This window comes from Calcarisporiella thermophila (assembly GCF_041956535.1).
Source record: "Calcarisporiella thermophila strain CBS 279.70 unplaced genomic scaffold VTP21scaffold_8, whole genome shotgun sequence".
Lineage (NCBI taxonomy): Eukaryota > Fungi > Calcarisporiellomycota > Calcarisporiellomycetes > Calcarisporiellales > Calcarisporiellaceae > Calcarisporiella > Calcarisporiella thermophila.
The window spans coordinates 619,437-640,709 of NW_027192198.1; the positions used below are offsets into that span (position 1 = coordinate 619,437).

General features: G+C 42.0%; 7 protein-coding genes across 7 annotated transcripts; 2 read left to right on the forward strand and 5 right to left on the reverse strand.

Annotated features, from left to right (window-relative positions):
- Positions 1-26: 26 nt before the first annotated feature.
- VTP21DRAFT_11093 (uncharacterized protein) lies at positions 27-2,094 on the reverse strand (the record flags this gene model as incomplete). Its single annotated transcript, XM_069390501.1, has 7 exons — positions 27-234; positions 499-659; positions 802-1,030; positions 1,102-1,278; positions 1,345-1,498; positions 1,564-1,860; positions 1,926-2,094. 7 exons carry the CDS (start codon positions 2,092-2,094, stop codon positions 27-29), a joined length of 1,395 nt encoding a protein of 464 aa, XP_069252643.1.
- Positions 2,095-2,478: 384 nt separating this feature from the next.
- Positions 2,479-3,257, reverse strand: VTP21DRAFT_11094 (uncharacterized protein; the record flags this gene model as incomplete). The annotated part of the gene is made up of 4 exons (XM_069390502.1): positions 2,479-2,609; positions 2,683-2,785; positions 2,869-3,023; positions 3,140-3,257. 4 exons carry the CDS (start codon positions 3,255-3,257, stop codon positions 2,479-2,481), a joined length of 507 nt encoding a protein of 168 aa, XP_069252644.1.
- A 771-nt stretch (positions 3,258-4,028) lies between these two features.
- On the reverse strand, positions 4,029-5,205 carry VTP21DRAFT_11095 (uncharacterized protein; the record flags this gene model as incomplete). The annotated part of the gene is made up of 4 exons (XM_069390503.1): positions 4,029-4,389; positions 4,455-4,769; positions 4,837-4,953; positions 5,012-5,205. The coding sequence occupies 4 exons, from the start codon at positions 5,203-5,205 to the stop codon at positions 4,029-4,031; spliced, it is 987 nt and encodes a 328-aa protein (XP_069252645.1).
- Positions 5,206-5,505: 300 nt separating this feature from the next.
- VTP21DRAFT_11096 (uncharacterized protein) lies at positions 5,506-8,709 on the reverse strand (the record flags this gene model as incomplete). Its single annotated transcript, XM_069390504.1, has 8 exons — positions 5,506-5,925; positions 5,996-7,078; positions 7,133-7,546; positions 7,605-7,688; positions 7,750-7,957; positions 8,030-8,336; positions 8,403-8,499; positions 8,608-8,709. 8 exons carry the CDS (start codon positions 8,707-8,709, stop codon positions 5,506-5,508), a joined length of 2,715 nt encoding a protein of 904 aa, XP_069252646.1.
- A 1,076-nt stretch (positions 8,710-9,785) lies between these two features.
- On the forward strand, positions 9,786-17,658 carry VTP21DRAFT_11097 (uncharacterized protein; the record flags this gene model as incomplete). The annotated part of the gene is made up of 14 exons (XM_069390505.1): positions 9,786-9,855; positions 9,929-10,470; positions 10,537-13,278; positions 13,338-13,432; positions 13,540-13,570; positions 13,630-13,905; positions 13,978-14,215; positions 14,284-14,577; positions 15,329-15,443; positions 15,852-16,209; positions 16,282-16,312; positions 16,378-16,437; positions 16,534-17,113; positions 17,178-17,658. The coding sequence occupies 14 exons, from the start codon at positions 9,786-9,788 to the stop codon at positions 17,656-17,658; spliced, it is 5,913 nt and encodes a 1,970-aa protein (XP_069252647.1).
- A 464-nt stretch (positions 17,659-18,122) lies between these two features.
- On the reverse strand, positions 18,123-19,650 carry VTP21DRAFT_11098 (uncharacterized protein; the record flags this gene model as incomplete). Its single annotated transcript, XM_069390506.1, has 7 exons — positions 18,123-18,182; positions 18,251-18,382; positions 18,453-18,558; positions 18,616-18,746; positions 18,812-19,094; positions 19,158-19,260; positions 19,332-19,650. 7 exons carry the CDS (start codon positions 19,648-19,650, stop codon positions 18,123-18,125), a joined length of 1,134 nt encoding a protein of 377 aa, XP_069252648.1.
- A 281-nt stretch (positions 19,651-19,931) lies between these two features.
- On the forward strand, positions 19,932-21,107 carry VTP21DRAFT_11099 (uncharacterized protein; the record flags this gene model as incomplete). Its single annotated transcript, XM_069390507.1, has 5 exons — positions 19,932-20,016; positions 20,136-20,277; positions 20,344-20,440; positions 20,500-20,866; positions 20,935-21,107. 5 exons carry the CDS (start codon positions 19,932-19,934, stop codon positions 21,105-21,107), a joined length of 864 nt encoding a protein of 287 aa, XP_069252649.1.
- Positions 21,108-21,273: the final 166 nt, after the last annotated feature.

Consider the following 21,273-nt stretch of genomic DNA (forward strand, 5'->3'; position numbering starts at 1 on the left):
ATGTTCCGAGATTGCCGCACATTTAATTATGCTCCGAACTTTATTTTTAATACGGCGCTGAGAGGGAATGGCAGATCGCCCCAACCGCACGTGTTGCGGTTGCGGACACAGGAGACGAGGAGAGATCGAAGCCGTGTGCGAGAACAAAATAACTCAAGAGCTAAGCAAACACAGCGGCTCTCCAGACCTAGCACGTCATCGAGTATCCCAAGGCCCTCGACGGTCTTGGCACGGCTAATATAAAGCCATCGGGGAAATGTGCCGCCGCTATCAGGGCTATCTCCTAGTAGCCAGCAGCCTGTGCGATCTCTCAGAGACGGTGGCCGAGGGGGAGGCGTGGGATTTCAGATGCCGAAACCCGCAGAAGCAAAGGCAGTTTAGGGTTGTACGCTGAGTTTCAGCGGGTTTATACGAGGAGAGATTTTACAATCGTAGGGTACGCTGAAGTGTAAACATTGCCTTATTGACGTGTTCCTGATGATACGGTTGGACGCTCACTTTGAGAAAACTTCTTCTGAATGTGCGCCCGAGCACAGAGTGGTGTTAGAAATGAGCACCAGTAGACAGAGAGGCCGCTTCTTGCCAAGATTGACGACAAGTACTACGGGGAAGAGGGAGCTCTTCCGGGCGTTTACAAGTGGATTCTGGACTTTATTGATCTAAAGGGATAAAGGAGCAAGAGAAATGATACAAGAAGAAATATTGTTATCATGAAACAGATATGTAGTATAAACAAAATATATAAATTAAAAAAAAAGTATATTACATCTACAAAGACCCACTTTGTGGGAATGGACTCACTAGCTGCCACTCCTCTCCATCTTCTGCATTGTCATCATCTTCTAACAACAGCTCGCCATATTCCTCCTCTTCTCCATTCTCTCCACGGGGAAAATAATTGTCGTGAAGTGTAACGGTCAGTCCATTGGCGCTTCCGGCACGCCGCAACGACATAACACGCACAAGTTGTTGAAAGTCGAGAGGAAATGATTGATTAGGTATATGATAGTAATTTGTTACATGGGAATTTCTATTTAGCAAAAGCATGTCACTTAGAAACCACTATGCTGATGCTGCGTGCTCAATGATTGGGATATTTACCTTCCCAACTTTGCTGACTGACAGCAAAGCAAGAGATTATGTAGCGTATTGGGGGCGCGGTTCACAGTTATTTCCACGCCCTGAGTATAGCAAAGGTAGGCGATGTCGTAATTAAGCATTGCCCATCCAACCATGAAAGACTGCGAATTCAAATCGTTAAGATATAGCGGGGTTTTGCTATAAAGTCATGAGGCTTCATCAGTATGTCCATCCAACTTGGAAAATGCCATTTCAGATTTAAACCTGGATGGTTTCCCAGCTAGTGCTGCCCGAGCATAGGATTTAGTCCCACGATTCACCACTTGAAAGGGGAGTTTCACTCCAAGATAATACGACAGCACATTTGTAAAGTGGATAACATGGCCAAGAGTAGCATTAAGTTCATGTCTTGGGAATTCTGCAAGGTACAGGATTGAGTGAGCAATTAGCTATTAAAGTAACCAGCTAACTATAAGAAATTACTAGTAAAGTCCCCTCGACTCGGAAGCCACATTCCTAAGATCTGGTATTCCATCGCCGCATCTCTACCGCGAACATCTTGCACTCGGCGAAGATCAAACAGTGACACTAATTTGGCGACGAGCTCTTGTCGCAAACCAACCGTCATCAGATGCACTTGACGCCACTTGGCCGTGAGAGGCCTAATATCTTGCTGCAATTCCTCTGATTCGAGCTCTTTCTCATATCGTTTACTCACATCAGAAAGTTCACGTCGGCGTACAATGAGCTGTGCGCGTAGTTCGTCCACCCGATCCCGTTCTAAATATTAGGGATATAGATTAGCATGTGATCAATGAATGTTCCCCCAAGTTGGTAATATATACCTCGTTCAATTTCCTTCTTTAGTCTACCAATCTCTTGCTCAATTGTGCGAACATTCTGATTGCGAGTATACATCTCCATCTTCTGCGCGCCAAGGTCCCGCAGAGGACCCTTGAGTGTATCATTGACCTTACTTGAGTATTTCTGTTTATCTGCTGATATGCGATCCATATCATTACGATGTTGACAGAGCCTACAACGTAATCTCTTGGTCAATCACTTATGTCTATTTAAAATCATTTAGTAGATTTTCTGAAAACTCTGATTACCTCTCACGAAGACATTGGGGACAATAGAGTTTCCGACGGACACTGTGACATATTCCACATTCCATCCGTCCTAACAAGTCGATGAAAGAAAAACTAACAAACAGTTGAATGGCCTGGCTACTAGGACAGACATTATTAAAAATGACCGTGGAGCTTGTAGCTCACGTGCTGCAACGAAAAAAATCATCGACGTAAGCAATTTAAAAATTGATAATATATTTCATGTAATATAATACAACAAAGCTCTATCTTGTATAAAGTAAATCAAATAAGTACTGAAAAAAAATCAGTGATTGCCATAGCCGTTTTCACTAGGGAGTTTAAAGAAGTCATTCTCTTTGAACTGAAGATATCCCTGTCGCTGCAGCGACTGTTTAGCCACATTTATATCCATGTGAATATCCTCAATCAGTGCGTCTAAAAGTAAATGGAAAGAAAAATGAAGGTCAGCAGTAATTCGTGAAGAGAAGCCTAAGAGATTGATATGCACCTAAAGATGTGTAGTTTTTCTCCGGGCGAATATACCCCAAGATTATGACTCGCAATTGTTCTCCGTAGAAATCACTCTCAAAAGAGTGGATCACATGTACTTCCTGGATATAAAAATCAAAGGGAGTGACAGTCATTGTTACTAAGAGCACATTGGATGGCAAGTATCAATACAATGTATTCATACCAAGGATTTTTTTTCGTTCTTGTAGTAGGGGTTCCAACCGATAGACATAACCATAGGATAGATCTCTGGGTTGCTGCCCACGCGTGCCCATCCGAAATAGATGCCAGTATCGAGTTCCCGTGAGAGGCTCTCGGTGGCATGTTCTGGAAGATTAGCTAATAGTGTTGATATTAAATCGGTTAAACAAGATGATTTACATGAAATAGTAGAGACAATATAAAAATCTCTCCTAAAATACCCCCATTTTTAAGGGAGAATCATCTAAACTCACCCGTCGGGATCCCTAGTTCTTTGCTGCCCCGTCCAAAACCTTTTACGACCTCTCCTTTGACTTTGATTGCAAATTCTGGCTCCTCCGGACCAGCGATAGGTGATCGTTGTGGGGACATATAAACTATATGTAATCTATTTCGAAATAAGAGCAGAGATTAAGAAAATAAAGAATAAAAAGAGAATAAGAGTTACAAAATAGAACAAAGAGTGAGATAGGAATACTGCAGCTTGTATAAGGTAAAATTTTTCAAGCCCCGATGTATTCAAGATTAGATTAATCATCCGAGTCACGCTTTTAAGAAATTCTGAGACATACTATATGATATGAAAAAAAGGGAGACATGCTGTTTGGCTCGCCAACATAGCATTAAAGGGGTGCGAATAAGTTGTTGAGGAATTGGATACCAACACATAAATGTGGGTGATAGTCACAAAGGATTATTTATTATGCTAGGGGGATTGCATAATCCCCAGATATCCTGCAAGCTCGAAGAGACGCAAAGCCTCTTGCAGCCCAAGAAAGTGACAATAAACCCACTCGACACTATGAATGCTTAAGCGACGAAGTGAACGGAGGATCGTACGATGGAGAATTAACATCAGTTTGAGTTTTAAGGTATAATGAAGTTTGCATTGTCCATTTGATATTCCAGCCTAACATATGACAAGTCGTTGAATAAAATACAATAAAATTATCTAAGTAGTACAATTGCACCAAAGAAGTCATGAAAAATAGTATAAAAAAGTAAGAGTGCCATCCTCCATAGAAAGAGTAACTGTTGCTATAAGATTAGAACCATTGGAAATTTCAGACGTGAGATAAGTTGAGAAAAAAAAAATATTACAGCTCATTTAGATATATTTAATTGTTAGTATACTCTATGCAACTATGCTTTTCTCGACGATCCCCAATTAATCAACTTCTTGAGACTTGATTCTAATTCATACTGTGAGTAGGTGCTGGACACTGTGCCATGCCGAAGGCCCAATGTGCTCCCAGCCAAATCATCCTGCGACTCGCGCAACAAAGCTTGATTTTCGTCATCCCCCAATTCGTCGGTGTCAAACCCGCGTGAATGCAGTAGGGGTGTTGTAGGTTTAGCTCGTGTCAAGGTGGAAGGGTCATCCTCGTCGTACCTCAAACCAGATTCTTCTTCATCTTTAGGTAAAGCCATCACTTTATCAAGCTTATTCTTGACAATTGTATCGACTAACCAAAACTGAATGATATTCATAATAAGTGGAAAGCTAGAACAAAAACATCATTGTTAGTATAAGAGGTGTTTAGTTCCCACAACAATAGCAGCGCTTACACTAGCATCACAAAGACTACTTGCAAACGGGTATTTCCCATTGTCCATGCCAACGCCCATCGCCCCACGTCTACTAAAAACGGACATATCCGGAATATGCCCAGTACGACCAGTTTCATCAGTATCAATGCCAGAATAAACATGAAAAGCTGTTTGCTCCAGCGATATATTTGATCCTGAAGTGGCGGTTCACCATAGTCACCAGAACGCAATTCCTCTATGCCAATACGCGTTACAAGTCGATTTAGACTTTGAATGATGCACCAAAGAATGAAAACTCCAATGGTTGTGTCGATAAGGATATTAAGAAAATACCTAAAGCAATAGGTCTTAGACTCGAGCATAATCAGAACCAGAGATAAATCATTCGAGCGATTCTTACCAAACACAAGGATTGGATCCTTCGCCCGAATTCTGGTCTCTTTTAATATAAGAGACGATAATGTTTAATGCATGGATGACTCCAGCACCGATAACCTGCTTGCTTACGTCGAATCCCCTTCATTTGTAGAAAAGATTAAATATTGTCGTTCTCTCTTTAAACAAAAAGATGCTACCATATTAACAAAGGTCTCTGTGGTTTCTCTTGCTGCCGCTTAAAAATTAGGGTAGAAAAAGCAAGGGATGCTAACAGCAACTGTATAATCACAGCAAATGAATCCATGAGCTTGCATCCTGCCTGCTCGTTATCGTCGCCATCGTCATTTAGCTGGTAATTTTCATATAATTTGGTAATAATAGGCTGATCCATACAAAAAAATTATAAAGTAAAACAAGATGAGAAGACATCACTTGGCGTCCTATTCACCGACGGCTTTACTACTCAAATGTCAAATTTTATCCCAGCCACACAATTTTTGCAGGCAAATTAAGGGCCAATCTTAAATAGATCGAATAAATATATTGGAAATAACAGCGGTGACCTTTGAAATTTTAGCAAGGCGGAGTATAAATATGTCGAAAATAGTCAGAAAATGAATAATTAAAATACAACGTTAAAGGGGATCCAAAATAGATAGGACAAGTTACATTAATGAATGAGATTCCATGCCTAGGCATCCAAAGCAAATGTAATATCCACATCTTGATAGTTAGCGCCATGATTATCCCCCGTTGCAAGCGCCGACAAGGCATGTTCCTTTCTTCGTTTCAGGTGAGCTAGAGTATTCTTAAAGTGTTTGATGACGAACTCTGAGATATTGCCCACCTCAATAAGCGACGACGAGCTAGGTGTCGGCAGAGAATTGGTTTGGTCTGATCCAAGATTGGTGAGATTCGTGTTGATAAGATCAATTAAACCGTTGAGATATTTAACGGTAATGACTTCATTGCCGCGCTGGAAGTAATAGATATAGCGATTGAGAATCTCAACAAAAAGTTCGGTGCTAGTGGCAGAATCCAGGCATGCGTCGGCGATTTTCAGAGCCTTTTGAAGGCTCTCTAGCACCCGTTTGTCATCGCGGAGAAGCGGCTAAAAAGCCAAATAGGCGCCATTAGGATGGGGGGAGAAGAAAAATTGATCGAAAAACCGCTATGCTTACCTCATCTACTTTTCCTTCCTCTTGCATACTATGCTCAGTAGCCCACGATAAGTGACTGCAAAGGTACACCGCACGGCATTGGTCTGGTTTTTTTAATAGTCTATTTCCATAGAGTGCTGCTTTGGTAGCAAGCGTGTCGTAATTCTCCGATCCAAAGCACCGCGTCGTTTGAAGTGAGCCGATAATCATAGTAATCGCTTGGAATTGGGCATGAGATTCAGAGATGGATTCTTCATAAATCGTAAATGCCTGTACGAAAAATTCGTATGCTATCTCCTCAAAACCCTTCTCATCCGCGGACTGAGCAGCTAACAAAAAAAGCCTGAGAGAGATATCTGGAGTGTCCACTTTGGTGTAAAGGGTTGAAATAATTTGGTGTAAGAATCGGAACAGGGTGGTACATTTTCGTTCGTTTGCTTCATCCCCTTGGTCAATTGGTTTATAGCGTCGAGCAAGCTTCATACCTGCAACAGTAAGTGCAGGATAGGTATAGCGGATGCGCTCGCCTCCCTCACTGAATTGGTTGCGGGCAATAGAGAGAAGTTTAAACTGTTGATCCACATCATCACTCTTCAACAAGTGGATCATTCGAGCTAGCCATCCCTGCTCCTCTGCACTATCCTCCAAATCGTATTCACCATGCATAAACTCACTGCCATCACCTGATTTTGGCGCATCTTTTTGATCACGCAATAGAACTCCACACAGTTCAAAAATGACTGTCGCATCCTCAGGGTCTTCAATAATAGTGGAGTTTTTCAAGATTGAAGTCACAACGGCGTGCGAAACTGTGCGACGAGTAAGGAAACTCTGGCGGGCAAGCAGCGGGGCATAGTTGGTGATGGAACGAAGGGTGAGCACAGAAGGGTAACGCTGTATCGGAGATAGGAGGAGGTTTTGTAAATTTTTCGTACTTTGAGGAGCGTTAATTTCTGGGCTTTCTGTAAAGTCGTTGAATTTTTCGAGCGCAAAACCGAACACTTGGTCGACATATGCGACCTCTTTTGGATAGCAGTTGATCGAGAGGTTAGTGAGAGAAACGAGCAGTGCGATAATATCTTCCAGGGTGAGATCTGGACGGGCCTAAATCAAGATATTTAGAGTGGATAAGTGAAACACTGAATAACCCATAATTACCTTTGTTAAAGCAACAATCTGTTCCCAAAAGACTCCAAACAAGTTTACACCCTCCGGAATTCCCCTAATTTTCTCTGATTCTTTTTTCGAATTCGCCTCGTTATCATCATTACTCGCGGTTTCAGATGGCTCACTATTGGGATTGCTCCCCTGAGCTACCTGCTGACAATCCTGATGTAAGATTTCACCATTGCCTTGTTCATTGCCCCCATTTTTATCGGCAGGAACATTGGGATCTTGGTTTAAAATTTTAGGCTCCTCGGTTTGCTCCGAATCTGCCTCTCGGGTAGCATAAGCTGCAAGTCGATCAATCAAAGCAGTAATTATCTGCCGAATATTGACCTTAGGATGAAGTTGGGCAACTGCAGAGAGAAGGGGGGCGAGGGTGCGAAGATGAAGATCATCGTGAAATACCTTAGAAAAAAAATCGGTCACACATGGTTTCGCAGTGTATAAACTAGTACCGGCTTACTTGAATTATTGCTTCTAGCAAATATTCCTGGGCGAGTGCATCTTTACATATGACTATCTGTTCTAAAATGCTAGGAAGAATTTTCTGAAAGCAAATGTATCAGGATTGTATAGTGTGTACACTAGCAACTTGTATGAATACTGACCTCCTTATATATCTTTAAGTCAACCCCTTCCAGCTGGCTTAACCGTACTAAATTCGTTCCCACCAAAATTCGTAGATCCCTACGTTCCATCTCACGCTTCTCTCGTTCCCGGGATGGACCTTGATGCTGAAGTCGTACCCAAAGTTTGTTCATTTCGGTGAAATTTGTCAAAATAAATTCGATAGAGTCGTTGAGATTGCCCTGTGGTCTATCAGCCGTAGATACGGTTAGTAACACAATAAATAAAATAACACTACGTATAATTTTTTCTGATTCTCACCCCTCATTATTTTCAGTCGGCAAATGATCTTTCGTCAACCCACTTAAATAATGACGCAAAAATAAACCTCGCGTTGGATGCATAACTCCGCGGCACATTTCTAACATATCTCTCAAAATCTCTTTTTTTGGCGCTCCATCCATTTCCAGGTATACGCATCCGACAGTTATCATCAAATATAGGCGTGGCACTATATTGCCTGCATATTGTACGAGTTCATACAAATCTGCAAGATGATGTCTCCCCGATGTGTGAGCATCGTGAAGGTAAGAAGCAAGATGCCGAAGCGCATCAAAAATAGCCATATCTTTTGAGATTATAAGAGAATTAATCACATAATGATCGGCATATATATATATCAAAAATGACTTACAAAGTTCATAGTAGCTCTTTGGATTAAGCGACGAAGTGCGAAGTTCGGCTAGCATGGTGGAGCAATGTTTAAGCCCATCCATAAGCCTATTATTTTCCTATTTGTTAAATCGTGACATAAAAAATAAAAATTGTAAATACATTTTGAAAATATGCTCAAAGACAGCAATGGTGCGCCAAGTTATGAAAATTTCATTAGTTCATACCAGGCATTTCTTCATTTGAAACGCTTGCACTCTGACTACGCTCAAGGCATCTTCGAGCAGCTTAACTTGATCCTCAGCCGCAGGCGGATTTAAAGCTGCCATATCAATACAAGTGGTTTGTAAATAACAAGAAGCAAATAAGGGAGTAAGAAGATATTAGGGACTAAGATGAATATAATATTCTATAACTGAGCGATATGAAACCGAATAGTTAGCTACACCCGCTCTTCCGCACAAGAGTCGCGTTAGTATTGGAAATACATCATATGTGGCTTGTGCCAATTAATTTCACATTAGATATTTTAAAATAGACCGGTCGAAGATTCCATTTTATATTATATGCAAGTCCTAGGAGTCCGGTAGTTGACAACAGATGGGATCATAAACTGGAAGTGCTCGCTCTACTATTGCATATTCTTCTCATAGAGTACTAATTTCTTAGACATATTTATCTTTTAATAGCTAAGTGTTTACTTCAATTCAACAATATTGAAGTATGCTAACCAATGTGTTTCGTTTAATCACGTAGACCAAGCGACTCACGGTCTATTGCAAATGTAGAATGGTCAAACACATTTATGGCAGGCGTTGGAAACTCGTCGCAACGTTCACCATTAATTCGCATCAATTATCGTAAGACTGCAATTACTTACTCTAGATCAAAATATAAAAAATAAATCCGGTATAAGTTTAACATCAACTGACGACGACATGCTGGCGATCTGTCGTTTCCTTTTTTTTTATGCAACCGTCAACGGTTGATCCCAATATCCAAAAGCCTGCCATATTTAGAAAGCTAATCTCGAGATTGCAAATATGACGAGCTAAAATTTTGAAATATATTGATTTCTCAGTTTGGACTGTAAAAAAGCACCAGTTTAGTTTCGAAAAAGGCTTAAAGACCTACAGTGTTCGCTTCCTATTTCTCTTGACATTTTCATCTAGGAAGACTATAAAATGATTCCTTCCTTTTTCTTTCCCGTTTTTTTCCTTTTGCTTCATTGTCATATGCACTCAGAGCACAAGTAGGATTTTACTTGAACCAAGACAGACATTGATCGAAAGTTACAGAGGCTCCATAAGCCTTTCAATATATTCAATCTACCCCCTATCTTTTCTTTATCTATCTATATACAATAATCTTATTGTAATCTTTGGCTGCATACAAATATTCAACGATGGCGTTGAAACCTTGGTTAGTAGCTACATTGATCGTATCGGTGATAAGGCTAGGGGACGCAGCATTCAGTAAGTGGCATTAGATATGAAATAGGAACATTATTATCCCTAATCTCTCATCTGCTCTTCCAATTCTCTGTAGTTCCATTGCACGGTAACGAGCATTTTACTGCCCAGAAATTGAACCCACGCTCAGACAATGGCCATCAACAAAGCCAAGAGATCTCACCCAACGATGTAATTCGCCCCTCCAACCACCGTGTTCATAATTCAATTGGCCCACGCGATGGTGGATTACTTAACGGTTTGCTCGGAGGCTTGTTAAATGGGAATGACAATAGCCCACAATCAAATCAGTACAGCCTCAAGTCAGGAGAAAACGGTGGGAGACGTAATGGAGGTTTGCTAAACAACCTTCTGGACGGAGTGCTTGGCGAGATCTTGGGAAGTGATCAGGGCGAAACCTATTCATACAACAAACCCTCACGTCATCGCCATAAACACAAGAATAAATCGAAGAAAAAGAAACACCATTCCTCGTCTCACAAGCATAAGAAGCATCACAAAAAGAAGCATGCACACAAGAAGAGAGATGTCCATTTAAAGAAGCGCGGTGTTGAGGATGGTGATACCTTTGGTGTAATCGAGGACGATTTTAATGAAATGGCTGACGAACTCGAGAAGGTATGTTTAATATTTTGTGATGAAAAACTATAGGAAAATTCGTTAAAATGGTTATCACATCCGTAGACTATGTATGAATCTTTCGGATTTTCGGTCTCAGATGAAGACGACGATGAGGACGACGATGAAGACGACGGTGAGGACGGCGATGACGATGCCGAAGATGACAACACCGATGACGAAGATGATGAAGATAACCAAGAAGAGGATGAATGTGATGAAGATGAAGATGACGAAGATGACGAGGGTGAAGGTGACGAGGATGAAGGTGACGAGGACGAAGGAGATGAAGGTGACGAGGACGAAGGAGATGAAGGTGACGAAGAAGATGAGGATGACGAAGGTGATGAGGAGGATGAAGGTGATGAGGAGGATGAGGAGAATGAGGGCGATGAAGGTGATGTGGAGGATGAGAGTAACGAGGGTGATGAGGCCGACAGTGGAGAAGAAGGCGATGAGGAGGGCGATGAATTAGGTGGTGAGGAAGGTGGTGACGAGGAGGGCGGTGAAGGCGATGAGGAAAACGACGAGGAAGGAGGCGAGGGAGGCGACGAGGAGGGCGGCGAGGAAGAAGGTGATGAGGGCGGCGAGGAAGGCAGCGAAGACGGTGATGAAATTGGCGGCGAGGAAGGTGGCGAGGAAGGTGGCGAGGAAGGTGGCGAGGAAGACGGCGAGGAAGGTGGTGAGCTAGGCGGTGAGGAAGGTGGAGAGGAAGGTGGAGAGGAGGGAAATGAAGAAGGCGACGAGCTAGGCGTGGAGGAGGGTGACGAAGGAAGCGGTGAAGAAGGTGGTGAGATAGGCGGCGAGGAAGGTGATGAGCTTGGCGGAGAGGAGGGTGATGAAGAGGGTGGTGAGATGGGTGGTGAGGAGGGAGGCGATGAAATAAGTGGAGAGGAGGGTAGTGGGGAGGAGACCGAGGAAGTGAGTGAGGAGGAAGGTGGGGATATTGGAGAAGAAGATGGGGGAGAAATTGACGGGGAAGAAGGAGAAAATGGAGTGGAGGAAATTGGGGGGGAGGAAGGGGAAGAAGAAGGGGAAGAGGAAGGAGGTGGGGAAGGAAGTGAGGAGAGTGGTGAAGAAGGCGAAGAGAGTGAGGAGGAGAGTGGTCAAGAAATTGGGGAAGAGAGCGGTGAGGAAGAGAGCGATGAAGTTAGCGAGGATGTCGGAGAAGAAAGCGGCGAAGAAAGCGGCGGAGAAGAGTTTGATGAGAATACTGAGGAAGACGTGGATACAAGCGGCGATGCTGAAGGAGAGCTACAAAACGAGAGTGGAGGGGAAGGGGAAGAATCATCCGAAGGAGAAAGTGGAGTTGAAGAAGTAAGCAATGAAACCGATGTTGAGGAGGACAGTGAACAGGGAGATGAGGAGGATAGCACCGAATCAGAGAGCAACGAAGAAGAGAGCAACGAAGAAGAGAGCAACGAAGAAGAGAACAATGAGGAAAGCAGCGAAGAAGAGGAATCCATCGAAGAGGGAGGAGAGCAAGGTGTAGAAGAGAATAGCGGGGGAGAGGAGAGTAACGAGGAAGAGGAAACCGTTGAAGAAGGAGTGGAGCAAGGCGTAGAGGAGAATAGCGGAGGAGAGGAGAGTAACGAGGAAGAGGAAAGCGTTGAGGAAGAAGTGGAGCAAGACATAGAGGAAAATAGCGGGTCAGAAGAAAGCACCGAGGAGAGTAGTGAGGAGGAGAGTAATGAAGAGGAAGAAACTTTCGAGGAAGATGGTGGCCAGCAAGTAGAAGAGAACAGCGGAGGCGAGGAGAGTAGTGAGACCGAAGGAACTGTTGAAGAAGGAGGGGGAGAAGTGCAAGAAGTTAGCGAGAGCAGTGGAGAAGTGCAAGATGAGAATGGGGAGTACCAAGAGTGGGAGGAGAATTATGGTGAAGAAGAGACCTATGAAGAAGGAGAAAGCAGCGATGAATATGAGACTCACGAAGAGAGCCATGAAGAAGGGTACAGCGAAAACAGTGAGGAGAGTGGCAGTAGCGAAGGTATTGACGAGGTGGAAAATGGGCAAGAGAGCGTATCACAGTGTAACGATACTAAGATAGCTGCCCAAAAATATCCTTCAAGTAACCGCATCACTCCTGGGTCTACGCTCTCCCGCCCACTCAACGTGACCTTCGCATCCGCGAGCTTCCCGAAACCTGTCCGTGAAAATCCAGGCAACATCAATCCACCACTTGAAAATGGTCTCCCACCAATGCCTACCTGTGTGGTTCAACAAGTGATGGCCAGCAATGCGCAACCACGCCCTAGTAGCGCTTTTGTTGCAAGAAGTTCTGCAGGATATCTCCAATACGCTGCGTACAACCAAAAGGGAGATCGTCTACTGGACTTTAGCGGTGTCGGATACTATGGCGGTGCAGAAGTCCCTTCCACAATGCCTGTAATTGCAAGACTCACTCCTTCTGGCGGAGACGACTCTCACTTCATCCAGCAGGCAATTGTTAATGCTTCCCGGGCCCCCGTTGTAAACGGATATCGTGGTGCAGTCCAACTTGAAGCCGGCACCTTCATTATGCGTAAACCAATACGTATTGCGAACAGTGGCATTGTATTGCAAGGGGTACCCGGAAAAACGCGCGTTCTTGCCAAAGTGGACCCCAGGGTAAATCAGGAGCTTATCCTCATCAAGGGGCGAGGGCCAAACAAGAAAGATGAATTCGCGCGTCGTAAAGTGGTCGATTCGTACGTCCCAGTTGGATCCTATCTACTTACCCTGGAACACGTTGGTGACCTGAAAGTTGGAGATACAATTGTAGTGGGGCGGGTTGGCAACCAGCAGTGGATTAAAGCTCTAGAGATGGACGTGAGTAAACTATTGATTTGAATCTATTTTTTAAATATTGATTTCTTCGAAATTAATAGATTTATCCAAATGTCTGGAGATCCTCATCGGATGCCCGCGCATATAGAAATGTTGTTGCCGTTGACCCCTTGAAGAAAACCATCGTTATCGATAAGTGAGTAGGCTTTTCGATTGAAAAATCAGCTCTAAATAAGCGCTCGATATTTCTGGAGATACACTCTTCGAATACTAATGTTCTTGTGTATTGTTTTTTTCTATTAGCCCTATGCCCATTTCAATAGACAAGCAATGGGTAAGAAATATACATATAAAAATATTTTCGTTGCGATGCTAAATACAACTTTCATATAGGGAGGAGGTTGGGTTGCGAAGTATACTAATAGGCGCATCAAGCATGTAGGAGTCCAGAACATCCTCTTTGAGTGTCCTTTCAACCGTGGTCGTTCTGTAAAGGATATTAGAGTACCTGAAGTACGCGACGGTGACTACCGCTTTGCACCCGAAATGTTACAGAATTTCGTATTTACTGTGGATGGCGCCGAGCATTCTTGGGTGCGAAATGTAGTTGGCGAATATTTCCACAACTTCATCCATGTAGCAGAAGGCAGCAAATCAGTCACAGTCGATGTAAGTATATTGTGAATATCTTGTGTTCGTTATGGCTCATTCTCAATTTTCTTTTTCTTTTATCTTTGGTAGAATTGCGATCATCGCTATCCGGTTAAATTCTTGAGCGGCCATAATTCGTTTAAGGTTGGTGGACAACTCGTGTTGGTGAAAAATTCCAGAAGCGAGTCCAACTTCCACAATTTCCTTGTATCTGGCTATGTTATGGGACCCAATGTTTTCACCAACTGCACTGTCTACAATACCCCTACGGATCACGAGAGCAATATGGGACCGCATATGCACTTTTCAACAGGTGTATTGATGGAGAGTAAGTGGAGAGAGTACAATAGTGAAGTACCAGGATATCGATTGATTTTCTTTCTATTTTGCAAATAGATATCAAGACGGATGGCAATATCGAGATGATGGAGGCAGCAGCGTTTGGCTCCGGCCACGGTTGGCAAGCAGGCAACTCTGTTATCTGGAATAGCGAAGCTAACAAGGTTCTAGTGCAATCTCCACCGACATCAGCCAACTTTGAAATCGGTACAATTGTGAAGGCGGGGAACTCCAAAATTAGGAGTAAAGCACATGTTGATGTTGGTATTGTTGAAATGCGTGGGGTCCATGTCCAACCATGGAGTTTGTATAATGCTCAAATGGCTGATAAGCAGTTAAGAGCGGGATTATGTAAGATATAAAGCCGGAGCCATTGTGTTATATGTAAAAGGAAATTCGTTTTTCCCGTTTAAAATAATTTCACGTAAATTATTACTTCTAACTATAATAGGTTGTCTATCTATTTTTTTGTCTATCTATTTTTTCTTTTTTTTTTGTTTACTATATCCATTATACTTTCCTTATAATGTTATTAAGTCTACATCTGTTGTCATTCAATGCAGTAGTCATTTAATTATTCCTTACTATGTTTATTTTTGGGATCTTATTTCTCCTCGTGAATGTCTGCAATAAATTTGTAAAAAAAATCCTTAATCAGCCAGGGTTTTGTTAAACAGAATAGACCCTTCCCCACAAAAGATGCATTTTGTTTTATTCATTGCTAAAGGCTTAAGAAAATCCGATAAAGTTTCCTTGCGTTTTCATTTTTACATTACTCATGACAAAGTGTTTTTCTTGATTTATCCACGGTGTATCGATTCAACTGGGCGTATCTCCTGTTTGATTTGATACAAATTAGCTCGGCCATCGAAAAATTATTCGGGGCTTATCTTAAATGCAACGAGGCTTATTTGGTGGCCACATAACTCTGACTTATAACCCCCCAGATTACCCCTCCTCATTGCTTTGTGATCGTTATCTCTCACCTTGTCTTCAAATCTCAGCATGGGATTAAGTAAATGTCATCTTTCATCAATTTAGACATCACGCTACTAAAACTCAATCTTTGTGTTTGAATTCAAAAATTATATTTTCCATCTAGATAATATAGTTGCTGGAGCAGTAGTTGCTGCAGCGGCTGCTATGTATGCCGACAGCAAATTCTTCTTAAGGGAAGATTTGAAACATATATCTACTATTATTGGCGTACCGAAGCAGTGAGTCTCTATACCTAATGGCTCCGAATATGCCTGGCTAATGTTTTAACTCTAATATCAGTATAGAAAAAATGAATAAAGAAGGCAAGATGAACATATCCAACCTGTTTATCGATAGAGCACGAGATAACATGAATAAGCCGTATCTTTTTTTCGAGGACCAGATACTGACTTATGGGGAAATTGACAAAAGTAGAATTTAAACGTTCTATTATATGCTTATAAGGGCACTTAGCTTTGAGTCAAATAATTAGGATCCAATCAGTTGGGACATTTCTTGTTGTCAAGAGGCGTGAAGCGAAATGGTAGGTTACTCTCTTTTCTCGAAAGTAGCTAATTTCTTTCTTGGCTCAATGATTGCAATTATTTTTCGATATTAGATATCGTTGCTATATTTCTGCAAAATAGCCCAGAGTTTATCATATCTTGGATAGCCATCAATAAAATTGGAGCAGTAGCCGCATTCATAAACAACCAACTTACTTCCTCTCCTTTAATTCACTGTTTACGCGTGTCTAACGCTCGCGTTCTTCTAATTGACCCAGAGATTAGTGGAGGTGTGCTTGATCAATTGGCAGTGATTAGAGAGCTGGGTATGGAGATATGGTCAATTGGAGAGCAGGAGCTAGGATTTTGTGGTGCCGTGAACAGAACTCTGCTAGCAACATTTAGTGAAGAGACGACGCCAGAAGAATTGCGAATGCATGCGAAACCCCTGGACAAGGCGATACTAATATATACAAGCGGAACGACTGGATTTCCTAAAGTTTGTCTCTCGATTTAGTTACTTTACATTCATCTGAAGACAAGTATGCTCAATATTGTTGCTATTTGATAGCCGGCTGTCAACTATTTCTCTCGTATACAGTGTAGGTGGATCTCAACTCATACTTGTGTAACGTTCGTATTGTTCTGATATACCTCTGTAATATAGTGACCACCTACGTCTGGACTAAACTCTACGGTCTCAGTCCATCGGATCGAGTTTACTGCTGTTTGCCTCTCTATCATAGTTCAGCAGGCAAATATCAATTTATATTCCGATGGTAGATTATACTATACGCCTAATAGTTAAATTAATACGAATTAGCGATACTTGGTGCAGCAACTTCCTGGCTCTCCGGCTCTAGCTTCGTACTTGCCAAACGATTTTCTGCTAGGAATTTCTGGAACGACATCCGAAAGCACGATGCAACAGTGATAATGTATATTGGAGAGATTTTGCGATATGTCCTCGCTCAGCCCCCTTCGCCTCTGGACCGTGCGCATAGAGTTCGGCTGGCGTATGGAAATGGCCTTCAGGCAGGAGTTTGGAAAAAGTTGCGACAACGTTATGGAGTCCCAGTGATAGGTGAATTCTTCACCTCTACCGAAGGTGTGTCAGCACTTTTTAATACAAATAGAGGCGAAATTGGCATTGGGGCAGCTGGGCACCGTGGATTGCTGATGCAGTATATGCCACCCAGGGCCTATATAATTAAATTGGATCCGGAAACAGAGGAGCCGCTCAGAGATAAACAAGGGCTATGTGTAGTGGCAGAAACAGGAGAGACTGGAGAATTGGTAGTGGAGATAATTGAAAATCAATTCAATCGTTTTGCTGGATACTATAATAACAAGGAAGAAACTAATAAGAAGCTAGTACAAAACGTGAGAAAAAAGGGTGATCGGTAAACATACATTTTATTTTTCTAATCGATTAAAGCCCCATTGTAAGTCCTGACCTTTCTATAGTTTTTTCCGGTTTGGTGATCTTATGAAAAAGGACAAGGATGGATTTTACTGGTTTGTTGATCGTATTGGGGACACGTATCGCTGGAAGTCTGAAAACGTTAGCACTGCAGAAGTTGCCTCTATCGTATCAGAATATCCTGGTATAGATGACCTCATTATTTGTGGAGTGAAGGTTCCGGGCCATGAGGGCCGGGCAGGACTAGCCGGAATCGTGCCTGGGCCTAATTTCGATATAAAAGGACTCGCCCCATTCCTCAAAGCTAAATTGCAATCATATGCAATACCGGTGTTCGTACGCATTGTAGAGAGCTTAGAATTGACAGGCACCTATAAACTTAAGAAGCTCGAACTGCAGCGGATCGGCATTACCCCTCAAACGGCGGGTAAGGACGATCATATTTATTGGCTGTGCCAGGGAGAATACCGGCCTTTTGGAAAAGTTGAATATGAACGCTTAATAGGTGGAAATGTTAAACTCTAATTTATTTGTCCTAGCGACATTCTTTATTTGTACTCTATACTACCATCGATAAATATTAACCAAGATCCTATTAGAATACTATATCTATTTAAGTTTTGGAATAAACTATTGATAGAAGTCGAGATAACGAAGTTGAGAAAAAAAAAAGATGTCGGCACCTACCTTCTATTTAGGCAGCTGCATTCGACCATTTAACAGTCCCAGTGATTGAATAGAAGGCCTTACAATTGCTGGGGCTGTTGCTTCGTGCTTAATTTTCATGTTCAATTTCAAAATATCGAAAAAGCAAAATTGTAGATGCTGGCGGGTAACAATTCAGTGCCTTGAATTCTTGAGACATATTTCGAAAAACAGGTATGGAAGCAGCTAAAATAAGTTTTTGGAGGGAATGGATTTGTCATCGGTTCATATTTAAACCAAACAATAAATCTATCCGGAATAGCAATTTATTAGAGAGGAAAAAATCATGTGTTATTTCCCTTCTGTCTATATGGATTATGTCGGGATGACGAGCTGTCAAACTTCTGATAAATAAAGAGAGATTCGTATTGTAAGTAAAATAAATGAGGGGACTCTTAGTATCCATGCTTACTTTGAAAACATGAGATCGGCCACTGTGGTCACCCAGTGACGTTGATGGTATCGACGTGGTAGAGGGTAGTGGAGGGGATGTTGTCCAGAGACATAATTTGGCGTCTTCTGCCCCGGAGATTAAGAAGTTACTCTGTATGAATTATGAAAAAATTAAAGTAAATACGGGAAAAAAATGATGGATAATTTATATGTAATATTACGGATGGACTCCAGTGTATGCTCCGAACAACTTCGCTATGTCCTCCAGCCAATACTTGGCATAGCTGAAGCTCTCCAACATTGACATGCAGCATATTGATATCCCCCCTAAGTAAAGGGCTTAGTCTCTCGATTAACATATCTAACTAATACAGTGACACCTACTGATTTGAACCACCGAGTAAATATAGACGCTGACCAGAATTGTCGTAGTGGCAGTCGATTACATAGTCTAGTTGCATAACGCCTGGCGAGGATGTTTTTCGCACATCGCCGAAATCAAAAATGCACTCAGACTAGAAAATGAAGATAAAGTCAGCACAAACTGGTTAGAAATCGATCCTAGTGAAAATTAACTAACTGTCTCTGCATGCCATAGGGAGAGTGTTTCGATATGTGTCAGACAGTATACGTATTCACTATTGGGACCGAAAAAGTTTGCACGATGAACTGATGAGCCAGAGTTAATCACCGCAGTGACTGCCTCATCTTCATCGAACTGTGTGACATCGTATAGAGAAACAAGACCATCCGTTGAACCCGTCAGGAGCTGCATAGGATTAGTTGGGTGGAAGTGGAGGAGAGTTATATCGTCGCAATGGGTTTCTACAAACTGGGACATAAACTGGCTATTTCGAGCATCCCTGTTGAATACGAACGAGTGTAAAAAACCATATAAAACTCAAAATACTAGGAGGTTCATTTACCAGAAGAGCACTTTAGCATCTTCTTCGACTAGTTCTGTACCCGCTGCTAGGAGAGTTTCGGAACTATTGACATCAATGCAGAGGATGGGCTCACGTTGAGGAGCTATTGGAGGGGATAGGTTAGGCCATTCGCGCCCTTCAATCAATCTTTATCTCGCGATATGTAACGCATACCTTGGAAGAGTTGCGCAGGAGTAGTACATTCTGTTCTCAGATCCCACATGGCCACCGTTCCATCCTTCGAACCAGAAAGCAAAAACTGGTCTTTATACACTCGTATCTGGCTGACATTGTCTTTGTGGAAATCAAGAGTACGCACGATACTCAATTTTTCGGGATTGTAGAGTTTAATTTGGTGGTTGCTAGCTGATACAATAGCATTTCCGGCGCCGAATGTCACATCGAAAATATAGGTGTCTCCAAGAGAGAATAGGGTTGAGTGGTGGAGATAGTGGGGTGGAATTAATGTCGGCGCCTGTCCAAGTATCGTCATATTTGTCGAAGCATTATGAATTAGGTTGTCAATCCCTTATAGCTTATTCTTGTTTAGTTGTGGCTTGCGAAGTAATACCGGCACCTGATTCATTTTGCTCTAATATAGTGATCAAATTCACGGATTTTTCTTGGTATATTTTTTCTAGTTCTACACCATTTTTCACTTTTTTTATACATTTATTATCTTTAACCAAGTTAGCACATATTCTACGCTTTTTCTGATTTGTACTTAATTACTTCTTCGATTGAGACCAGCGACTCCCATTTCTATTTATAATAATGTCATTTAACGATCTAGAGCGTGGCCTAGGATCTGGGCCAAATCGTGACGGTGGTCGCCAAATTGGCGTTTCTGCCCTTATAGGTACACATCCATTTTTCTGAACTATCGAGGAGCTTAGACATGCTCTGTTAATTTGAAGATTAGAAATTGTGCTAATACACGAATTCTTTCTAAATAATTCTCCGGCTGTATTTTTATAGATGATGATGACAAAGAATACAGACTTTTGAGTCGCCGCATATCACAACAGGTCATTAACATCAATGGCAATGTTGCCTCTATTAATCGTTTAATCGGATACCTTGGAACTCGTAAAGACACTGAAGACACAAGGACGAAACTGTAATCATAAAAGAGCCCCTCCATTTTATCTCCTATTGAATACTGATGAATATTCGTTCATAACAGACACGATTTAACTGAAGCGACACGAGATTTAATTAAGACTACAACCGAGTCGTTAAAAACACTTACGCATTTTCCCTGCAATGATGCTAATAAAACGGTAAAATTAAAATTTATATCTCTATACGCACTCCCTATTCATCCTCTACTCTTTCTTAGCGCCAGCGCAAGTTAGAGCAACAGAAGCTCTCTAAGGAGTTCCAGAGTGTAATGCAAGAATTCCAACGCGCACAGCGTGTGTCAGCTGAAAAACAGCGCGAATCTGTCGATCGGGCTAAAGCTCTTAATATTCGCAACGATGCGTATCTGGATGATGAAGATATAAGTCCTGAAGAGCAACCATTAATGGGTGGAGATGCTCAGCGTCAAATGCAGTTACAGGCGCTTGACAACGAAGTCGAATATAACGAGTCATTAATAGCGGAACGAGAAACGGAAATTCGTGAGATTGAGCAAGGAATCACTGAGCTGAATGAGATATTTAGAGACCTGGGAACTCTAGTGAACGAGCAACAATCAATGCTAGGTAACCTCTCAAATACTTGTATATTGCATTTATATATATATAATAGTATTATCCATAAATATTTTTAGACAACATTGAAAGCAATGTACAAAATATCTCCGTCAATGTTCGCTCTGCGGCCGATGAGCTAGGTCACGCCAGTAGATATCAACGAAGGGCTCGTAACCGCATGTGCTGTATTCTACTCATATTAGTCGTCATTGCATGCATTGTCAGCTTGGGTGTACTTGCTGGAAAATAATGCTGATGAGATGATTGAATCGCTCAACCTTTATGTTTTACACCTTGTTCTCTCCGCTTGTTTCCCGTCTCCGAAACTAGATGTGCGTTTTTCTTCTTTTCTTTAAATAATAAAATGTATTCCCCCCTTCCCTCCCCTCCCCCCTTTTTCCATCTCTTACTCTCTA